Source organism: Musca vetustissima, unplaced genomic scaffold (genome assembly GCF_032173495.1).
Source record: "Musca vetustissima isolate MV318-11 ecotype Yass unplaced genomic scaffold, APGP_CSIRO_Mvet_v1 utg20399, whole genome shotgun sequence".
Classification (NCBI taxonomy): domain Eukaryota; kingdom Metazoa; phylum Arthropoda; class Insecta; order Diptera; family Muscidae; genus Musca; species Musca vetustissima.
In genome coordinates, this window is record NW_026881917.1 from 92,510 (window position 1) to 104,161 (window position 11,652).

Below are 11,652 nucleotides of genomic sequence, written 5' to 3' on the forward strand. Positions count from 1 at the left end.
CTTTATTGTAGGGGTTCATTACCAGCGACAGAGCAAATCATCACGGATTACCAGGATTTTTTGTTCCCTCTCCATACGGATTTAAAGGGGATTATTGGCAGGATTTTGGCAACTTTTCAAGGCTGTTTTCCCAACGTTTTTCTTCAAATATCTTCTTCAAAATTTCTTCCGAATATTCTTCAAAATTTTATCTGACCTCCTCCTCGCAGATATTTGGGAGGGGTCAGTTTCTTCGGCGGTGTGCAGTTTTTTATAGGCGTTCAACTTTAATAAAACAAAAAAGTACAAGATATTGAAGCGACAAAAAACAAACACATTAAGCAACATGCTTACATTTTGGTATACGCACAACATGCACCAACAACACCACAATAAACTTTGAAGAAAAAATATATAAATTTTGTTTATTTCCAATTAGGTTTTTTTTTGTTGATTTTGATTTTTTTATTTTGGGCAAAAAATCCAATTGGATTTTTAATTGACACAAATAACTATGGCGATTTTTCTCTCATTCGCTCCTTTTATATGGCCGAAACCCAAGCATGATTTTCCCTCCTTTTCATTTTTCGCACAATTTTCCGACATTTATTTATGTCTGTTTTATGCTACATCCAAACCTATTACGCTCACGCAGTGTTGCATTTCATGCACGTTACGTGACCGCATCCACTAACTACAATTCATGATTCATTTCATTTTTCCATCTTTGCAACACTGTTTATATGCAGCCAACTTCATAGCCTACCGCATCCGGCTTATTTCTTCTAGACCGGCAGCCACGAAACACATCGATAACAAAATAGCTGCCGATAACAAAATAAAAAAAAAATAATAAAGTCACATGCAACATATCTCATATATATTTTCGTCTGATTTTAAGTAAATGATTCACCAAGGACCCAAATATGGACTATATGAACAAAACATACAGAAGTTTGTATAACCAAACCTGTAGCAAGCTTCGTTTAAATCGTTTCAGATATGGATATAGCGTCCATGTATATTTTCGTCCGATTTTATGTAAATGGTGCACCAAACTCCTCATGTTTGTCAGAATGACACGAAATTTTGCACAACGTACAGACATAGCCCATATAGATTTCCGACCGACTTCTTGTTAATTGGACTCCAAATAATGAACGTCTGTCCGATTGATATTTGTTTAAATTGGTTTACATGATTTTGTACCATTATAACTAACTAATGGCATGCTTATGGATTGATCTAAGTTGGTTCGCATTTAGATAAAGATCACATTTCATAGTTCATTCAATTTCATGTTAATGGTCTTTCAAGGAAGGAAAATGCGACGTCAGTTAGGATGTATCTGTTTAATATACCCATAGTGGTGAAGGGTATCATATAGTCGGCCCGCATGACTTTACTATTTTCCTTACTGGTTTTTACTTGTTTTATTTATGCACGGTGGTTCAGAAATCGCCGCAGATATTTAATTTCTATATAGGATTTGATAATGTTACCGCACTGCAAGAATTTACTATTTGTTCCCGATATAATAAAAAATTGTTGTCGTTGTAAAAAATTGTAGAATCTTACAGTTCGGAAAAGGTTCATAATTGTAAGGTATATATTTCTATTCAAAAAGATTTTTGTTCACGAAATAACGATTCTGAAATACTTTGAAATGTAGAGGTCAGTAAAGTACGTTTCAAAATCGTTCAAATAGCCGTCAGAACATGACATCAACAGCAATTTTTCTTATCAAATATCGATTTATCGGTTTGTATCAAATCGACTTATGTATCCCTGTTCTCCAACAGCTGTTAAAACGAAAGTTGGACATAACAACAACAAAATATAAAGATTTGCTCGCCAGTCACTGTTCAAAAGCCGGCCGATTATAGGGCTTTACCTGTTATTAACTGAAAGATTACTGGGAAATCATTATCAAACAGAGTTGAAAGGTTACATTTAATATAAAATGATGAAGGAGGCGTTTGTTAATATTTGTAATGTACCAACTCGTATCATCACCTATGGTGGCTGGGTGGAAGAATCTGTGGACGATGTTCGAGAAGTAGCCATATGTATAACTGGAAATCCCGGTCTACCTGGCTTCTATGGCGAATTCTGTGAAACTTTGCATGAACGTCTCGAAAAGAAAATGCCCGTTTGGGTAATTGGTAAGTGTCGTCTCTCAAAACAAAAGCTAAGAAAGTGAAAGCTGACTCATGTCGCTGACGATGTTGCATTCAAATCTTAATTTCTATGAGGTATTTTGAAGAAGTGTTTTTTCCCTCTGGAATATATTCAATTTTTGTAACAAATAATCTCAACTAAGAACGTTTAAAATTCAAAAATGAATCGATAATTTATTGAGGATTTAGATTTTTGTATATTATTTGAATCTGTACAGTAGAATTTTAGAATGATTTTCAAAAATATCATTACACGCAATACTATAGTCACAATTCTTCGAACTAGACCAGATCCCGATTTCGACGAAAGAAAACGTAACCTTTATTAGGTTAAGCGTTTCATATGCATTTTGTAATTTATCTTTAATGGACCTGAAGGCTTTGAATTCCAAGTTGAACAAAATTGAATTGAAAATATATGTGGTCTACCCCGAAAAGTGAGGCAATGTTCATAGATTTTGCCAACAAAAACTGATACTATCAAATTACAACCAATTTCAGCACTCTTTCTCAATTTTTTTTCGGAAAATACGTCTTAGAATTTTACTCCGATATTTATATGTCCATTATTTTTATGAGTTCCAAACGAAATGATATAAAATCCTTTCATAATATGGTGTTTTAAAGTTTATCTTCTTCGAAATATTTTTTATTATTATATATTATTTGAATATATATATATATATATATTATATTATTTTTTGAATATACTTTTTATTTATTTTTATTTCGATGTAATTATTATTACTTCCAATTTTAGTAAAATACTATTTTAGCTATTAGTTGGAATCATTTTCCAGTTTATTATCTTTACTGTCTAGTATTTCATAAATTATAATATCACACTTTTTATCCTATAGGACATGCTGGCCATGATGATCCTCCCGAAAATAGCCTTCGTGAAGTACCTCAACTTAAAGGCAATGAAGAACTTTTCGATTTGGATGGGCAAATTCGTCACAAAATCGAATTCATTGAAAAATATGTCCCCGAAAATGTAAAAATCCATTTAATGGGCCATTCAATAGGAGCATGGATGGTTCTACAACTTCTACGAAATGAATCCATACGCAAACGTATCAAAAAATGTTATCTGCTCTTTCCCACCATCGAACGAATGATTGAATCACCAAATGGCTGGACCTTCACAAAAATTGGTTTGCCATTATATTCGGTTTTTGGTTTCCTTATTGCCTTGCTAAATCGCTTGCCTAAACTTTTACTAGTTCTGCTAGTACAAATCTATTTTTGGTTTTCATCCATACCCAGTAATCATTTAAACACCGTATTGGGTTACATAAAGGCTACTGTTACCGAAAAAGTAGTATTTTTAGCTGAAGATGAAATGGCTCGTGTCTGTGGCTTACAAAAGGATATAATCCGCGATAATATGCCGTTGCTGAAGCTTTACTATGGCACAACTGATGGCTGGGTTCCGGTAAAATACTATAATCAATTGAAAGAACAATTTCCCGACATTGATGCTCAATTGGATACCAAGAAAATTGATCATTCATTTGTGTTGCGTCATTCGAAACAAATGGGAGAGATTATTGGTGATATGATTATTGAAAATTCGGAAATACTGGGCACGAAATAAGATAGGCTGTATGAAGTCTATAAGAATAAAATATTTATGAAAAGTAATATTATTGCATTTAAAATAAATTATTTATTTATATGGTAATTTATTGATTTCAATTCGTTGGTTTATTCACATCCATATGACCAGCACAAATGTGAAATGTAAGAACCTTCTGCAGAATATCGAAAACGCTTTTTACAAAACATGATCGAATACCTACTGTTTTCCCAGATGTGACAACCACCTTATGGTTGTGTATGAATACCTTAGGCCATACTTCATACTTTGTCTCATAAATCCAAGCAAAGGTATTTTGTGGGACATCACACAAAATATGTTATTTATTATATATGAATAGTTTTTCATATTCATATTTCACCCATCACTACATCCATGTGTAACCACACATGGATACCGCCAACACCAACATCGCATCCCGAAGAAGAGGATATTTTTTGTTATTGTTTCAGTCATTTGACTGCCTCATATTTTCCTCGTCATGTCTTTTAATCCTGAAAGAAAAAAGAAAACATTTATCCAAGTTGGTATTAATTATTTTGATAAACACTTACCCTTTTTCCATCATTCATTGTGAATGAACATATACCACCAGCAGCAACCAACTAAAAACACCAAACATATCAATCACCTCCAAAGTATTCTGTGGGGTCTCTGACTTTACCTTTATGAGAAACATTTGTAGTACCCCATCTCTCGTTTTGTAATTTTTTTTTTAGAATAAAATTATTATTTTTACAATAATATTATTCACGACTCACCAATCCAATAAAAAAATGTAAACAAAAGATCTATAGGGATTCTTAGATCGAAAATTGACCTTCTTACTTTTGGTGGCGTTACTACACCAAACTGTTCTCAGGTGAAATGTTGTACGATCGGCAGTACAAATTGTTTGATATTCAATGTTGAACAACAAATCGCATCATATCCAAACAAATACATAATAATAGAACAATTTGAACATACATAGAATAATTTTTATAATTTTTATGATTATAAAATAATAATAACAATTATAGTAGTATTGATTAATAATATTAACCAAAAAAACATAAATAAATTATTAAATAATTAATGACATCACCGCCCCCTACAATTGCCGCCGAACATTAAAAATGTGTAAGATCCCTCTATATAGATCGCCAAACATTAAAAAAAATGTAGGATCCACCATAGTTGGAAAAATCCGATTTTTCATCACTGGTATGAAACTCCAACGTGTGAGGTTAACCTTAAAAAGAATCACAGTGAACAATCAGTTTGCCACATTGATTAAAAGAGGTCACCAAAAGTCAAGCAATTATATTACTTCAAGTGGTGAAATTTTATCATTAAAAAAATAGAAAATAACGATAAAATTGCAAAAAAAAATATACAGTTATATATTTTTTAAAATCAATAGTTAATAATTTCCGGATAATTTTGTTGGTTAACAAAATTTTAAGATAAAAAAAAATCAACTGAACAAGATATTCAGGTGAGAATCTTTTATTGAAACATATTTTTTTTTTAAAAAAATCCATTTTCTTTAAATATGAAAAATATTTATTATATTCCATAGAATATAGTGGTAAACAAAAAAATACCACAGCTAAACTATTTGCTGATTTTTTTAACCGCGGCAATCAGCAAATACAAGCTGTGAAATAAAGGCGGATACACCACATAGCACGAACATATTTCTATGGTGAAATATAATAACAAAATGAGCCTAAAAGAAACCCCACAAAACATTAAAATCCTCAGGTTTGGAAAATAGAAGCAAAATTTGAGTGAGTACCAAAACCCAAAAAAACTTGCTATAACCTCAAACCCAAAAGTTGCCATAAAGAGCCATAATCTATTGATCCACGTGATTAAATTGGTTACATCATTCACAATAATTACATAACCATTTTGATTTTTGTAAAGAATATTTTAAGGCGTTGGTAATTGCATTACAATTATATCGTATTAGGGGTATTCACGAAAATATCCTACAATAATTAAATATGATTTAAAATAATTAAAAAATAAAAATATATAATTTGCATATAAAAATTCAATGATATACGTTAATATAATCTAAAATTAATTTTTAAAGAAAAAAATATGAAAAATTAAAATAAGATACCTAAAGTAAATATTAATCAATAATGCTAATTTAAAAATACATATAAATATAAAAACAGATAAATAAAAGAAATTGTATATATAATATATAATAAATAAAATAATGTAAGAAAACATAAAAATAAGTGCATGCTATAAAAAGTTAAAAAAGACATATTATATATTATAAAAATTATACTCTAATCACAAACAATAAAAAAAAATACTATTAAAATATTGTGTAAAATATTTAAAAATTCTATAAATTTAAATAAATTGTTTAAAAGAAAAATAACTAAATTTAAATTGAATTAATAAAAAAACGAAATTAAAAATGAATATTATTTATATGATGCATTTTTGAAACTTGTTAATATTTAGCAAAATGTGTTGATTTCTAAATTAAAAATGGGTTGAAAATTAATTAGATAGCGGCTGATTTGATTGTGTTTGGGGTATTTTCAAAAATTAATGGCATGAAAATACCATGGCTGACTGAAAAATGTCATAAGGGGAGGGAAAAGCCATAGAGGTGTAACATCTAAACCTCGTTAAAGTGGAAATCTATATGGTGTTCAATTTAAACTATGGCTTAATGGTATAATATTTTGGAATACATCCGATTAATAGAATTCAATTTAACTTATCATTTATTTAACTTCGTTTGAATTCAAAAACAGGTATAAAATTTTATATTGACATTTAAAGCGGAAAGAATCCACCCATTTCCGGCGAGCTAAGCCGCAGCCTAAGACCTGCATACCAAATCCGCTTAAAACAAGTGTCACATTAGCTAGGTCATGTTGTGAGAATTTATGAGAATTCCGGCACTCAAAAGACATAAAAAAGCGAGATAAGGAGAAGGCCACGAAGGAAGAAGAACAAGATACATCATGGACTGGACTTAGTGACATATATATACTCTTCTCCTGTTCACACATCCAGTGGATTATATTTGACATATACGCTATGGAATTGACATTTGAGATCGAGTAGATTTCGTAAATCTAAACGCACTTTAAGGATCAGAAGAGGAATTTAAACTACTCCGTTATACATACGACATACATCAAATCTATAAATCTATATAGACCATGGCTTCTGTATCGACTCTATTTCTAAATACAAAATCCTACATCTTTGGACTAGAATTAAAATGATATGAAGTTTATTTGTCTGCTATTGTTTATATATACCTACACATTTCTCTGGTTTTTTATTTTTTTGTGGCAATTTTTCAATTAATATTTTCATACATTTAATAGGAATTGCTCTACATTATATCAAAAATTATAGTAATATTTGTTATTTTATAAATTTTACTATACCAATTTAATAATTATCGGCGGTTACAATTTTCTTGTAGTTTGAATTTTGAGGCGTACAGCGTTGCCACTTTAAGGAGAAGTGATGCATTTTTTGGTACACAAGCAGAGTTGTATTTGAAATGATCTGATTTCGAGAAAATCGAGAAATTGAAAGTACATTTACATATACGATTTTAAATCGACTCGATTAACGAAATCCAGAAATACACCCTAATTGTTTACACATACCTTTAATCATGATCTAAATACGGATCAGCTGATGTTTGTTAGTATACATACAAAATTATAAATTTTGCTGCAAAAATTTTTTTTGCAATTTCAACATGAAACAAAGAATTACAACAATGGAAATGTTTTTGCAATGCTGTAATCGTTTGGAAATTATAAAAAACAACGAAAAACACAAAAATTCTATAAATAATTGTTATTTAATTTTGTATTTGGTAACCGTTAAATTTAAAAACAAACAACATGTGAAAACAGTTGCAAATTTTGTTACATTGTGAGAGAGTTGTATTTTTTAGCACAAAAACCGCGTTGCATCTCAGTAGTATCATGATTCCGATCATGATTTAAAATAAACCATGCCGCACGATGATTTAATTTTGTATGGTAAATCATGGTAAATTTAGCCTGATTAAGAAAATAAACCCTGATTTTATACACATTTTTGCCAACTTGCAAATGTATGCAAATGTAACCTAATGTAGACTAAAACATTAGCGTGGTATAAAGATCCAGCCTTAAATTAATTAATTAACTAATTACCATTTATGGAAATAAAGTAGACTTGAAACCACACAGTCGTATACAGTTATTTATTTCTGCGTCTAGAAATTTACATAATTTTTATTTGCATTAAAATGCCATAATGCATTTTTATTGGAAGGTAAAACTTGTTATTGGAAAACCACAACTTTATTTACAAAGCAATAAATATTTATATTCGATTTCAGTGTGGGCAAAGTATTAACTCAAATCTAATATGTCTTGAAAATGTTGTTTTAATAAAATTTTTCTTCTTTCAACGAAATAATTTGTATGGTCTTTACGATCTATTTGTAAATAACGCACACTATTAAAAAGTTATTTGTGTAAACACGGCCGTCTTGTAAACCATCTGTTTTAAATACAACTCTAATTTAAAAGTGTGAAGCTTGTAGTGTAAAATAACAGGTTATTAATGAGAACGACATGTTACTAACTCCATTGAAAGCAAATACAATTAAAAATTATTTTTTTAATTTCTAAAAATATTACTAAATATTAACGTCATTCACTGGACAAAAGAGAAGGGTAATTGTGGAACTGTATATATTAGTATTTGCAAGTTATTTCTAAATTATTAAGACTTTTTAACACTCGAAGAACTATTTGTTCTTTTTATGATGAAGATACTGTAAATGTACAGGGTGAGATGAAAAAACTGTAACAAAGTCAAGCGCAATAATTTTTTCACATTTTTTTTAAATTTTATTGAATGAAAGCAAAAATGTCGGAAATAGCCTCAAATTTTAGAATAAGTTTAGATTATGGCCTTCACGGCCAATGAAACCATCACACGCTGCCCGATTTTTGCTCTGCGGTATTTTGGCCCATTCCCGGCGAAGCGCTTGCTTGAGGTGATCGACACTTTGGTATTTTTAGTGCCAACCTTACTTTTCAAAATCCTCCAGACACAGTAGTCCAACGGGTTGGTATCAGGAGATGTTGGTGGCCATTGTGCGGTGGAAATGAAGTGAGGAACCTCATTTTGTAACAATTCTTGGGTGGCGCGTCCACCATCGCACAGTGTCACGACCACTGCCAAGTACCTTGTAGGACAAATTTTTTTGATGAGGTATGATAGAAAACACTCCAATTAGAATAAATATGAAATTTTATATCGATATGTTGAGTAGTTTTGTCTCTACAAAGATTCAAATCTGATAATTATTTATAAACTGATTTTTTACCATATTTTCGAAAAATGGGTGTGTTTTTCTGATGCTCAAATATTTGAATATTCAAATTAACGGTTATTAAAAAAGTGTTTATTTTGGTTGCTGTGGATGTAAATACTAGGATTCGCTTTAGTTTGTATGTATATAGATATCATATGGTGTATACAGTCGTCCACACTTGTAATACTAAGTTCATGTATTTTTTTAAACAAATTTTGAAATTAATGGAGCAGAAAAAAAAGTTTAAAAAAGTTTTGCTCTAATTTTGTTTTATTTGAGTAGTGAAAAGTGTGTTATTTAAGGAATAAAAAAAATTAGCTGCGGAGTCCTGCGGTCCTAAGAGTTATTTAACTTTTTGGTGACCACCTTATGAAAAAATATGACATATTCAGAAATGGTTACAAGCGAATGGTCAAATATGTTATGTATACAATTAAATAAGTTATTGCGGGTCAAATATGAAGGAGAAGATGGATTCAGAACATAGTAATAATACAATATTTTACATAAAATATGCAATTAAGTGGTAAAAACGTTATTCGAAGCGGAGATATGGGAGAATTGGTTTTAAAATATAGCTTTTAAATAAATGTTCAGTCAGTTTGAAAATTATACTTATTTATCAGATCATTTGAGACATAATCGTACAATCTAAATTTAGAGGTCGCACATGAATTACCTTGGAATGTGGAAAGTTCATACAGAAAAATATTAGTTCAGGCATGGGATATGCAAAGTGCAGTACAATACCTTTTGAGCGACTTTCACAAGATACTAACAAGTCATGCCAACAAAAAAATTGTTAAAAGCCCGAACTTTTGTTAAAGCCGAGTTAAATAAGGTTTTTATTTAGAATTTTATATTACAATCCGACCTTGTGATATCCTTAAACACCCATAAAGTAAAGGCCCGAGATTATAACGTGGATGATACTAAATCGTACATTTGGGAAGACAATATTTTATATGCATCTCTGATGTGTGTGTTTTGAAAATGTTGTGAATGATAAAAAATTAATTTATTAGTTACTAAATGATATCAAATATTAATTATATTATAATAAAAATAACAAAAATAAATCTACTAAACTTAATTTAGCAGTATATAACGATTTTATAGTACAGAATGTTACATTTTTAGGGACTTTTGGTATGGTAGGTACCTGAAATATGGGCCAACAACTAAATTACAATACCTATGTAATTTGGACGAAGACATGGAAATTTTCATGTAATTTGGATGAATATAAACAATTTATATGTCCAAAAAGCGGATTTTTCAAGACCCTTTGTATGTGAGGTATATCAAATCTTGGTCCAATCTAAATTGGACAAGGACCAAAATTTCAAGACCCTTTGTATGGGAGGTATATCAAATCTTGGTCCGATTTACCCAGTTTGTGGTCAGTTGCTTTAGAGGCCTAATTATATGTAAATTGCCAATTTTCGTTGAATTTGTTTGAATATTAAAGATTTTATAGGCCAAAAAGGGTGGCATTCTCAAGACCCATTATATGGGAAGTATACTAAATCTTGGTCCGATCTATCAATTTTTTTGTCAGTTGCTCTTTAGGCCAATAAAAAGCACATGCACCAAATTTCATTAACTTACGATAACTCCTTCTATTTTTGGCCGCTGTTTATATGAACTCGCGACATAGTGCATCGCTTTCAGGATGGTCCTGTTGGAATGTCCAAGGTCTGCGGCCAAAATGTTTGCGTGCCCAAGGCTTTAATACACCATCCCGAATATTTTGGCGATAATATTCGGCATTTATTCTGATGATATGCGACAACGAATATTTTCTCATCGGAAAAAAACCAAATTCGGCAGTTCACCACTTTCGGCCATGCTCTTTAGCTCTTTTCAGTCTATTATCTTTCTGTTCCATCACGAATAATTTTTTTCTGGAAAATTCTTACCAAAATGCTTTTGTACGCTTGTAAACAATATAATGAGCTGTCACTGGATTTTAACAACTTTCGCATGAGTGGCTTAGAAATGACAGTAGTCTGAAGTTGGTTACAGTTTTTTCATCTCATCCACTGCGTATCATAACTATAGACGCACCCTTAATTCAATTGGTATGTTAGTTGACAAATAAAATGGACCCATTAAGTTATTGTTCACAATAAAACGATCAAAAACACATATTATTCAACAAAAATAATTAATTTATTCTTTATGGTTTCGCCGAATTCTGCACTTTCAAAATTGCTGGTGTTGCATAACTATAGACGCACTTTTACAAAATTAGAAAAATTTATTTTTTAAAACTTAAATAAAATAAAATAACTTTTATAAATAATGGGTAGGGCCTCCCTTATTTTGAATAAGTTCAAAAATTTTATCCATCACACTGTTGATCAAAAGTATTCGCAAGTCTTCATCGATTGACCGCCATTCATCGATAATCACTTCTTGGAGGTAAAATACAGTTTGGTATTGGAGGTTTTCTGCATAGACACGACGAGTCAAGATTCCACACATGTTCTCGATCGGATTCTGGTCGGAAATTTTAATAT

The 11,652-nt window shown here is 30.7% G+C and overlaps 1 protein-coding gene across 1 annotated transcript; it reads left to right on the plus strand.

Annotated features, from left to right (window-relative positions):
* The first annotated feature begins 1,942 nt into the window (after nt 1–1,942).
* On the plus strand, nt 1,943–3,774 carry LOC133327978 (lipid droplet-associated hydrolase-like). Its single transcript, XM_061536524.1, has 2 exons — nt 1,943–2,144; nt 3,020–3,774. The coding sequence occupies exons 1-2, from the start codon at nt 1,943–1,945 to the stop codon at nt 3,757–3,759; spliced, it is 942 nt and encodes a 313-aa protein (XP_061392508.1). The 3' UTR covers nt 3,760–3,774.
* The last annotated feature ends 7,878 nt before the right edge of the window (nt 3,775–11,652 follow it).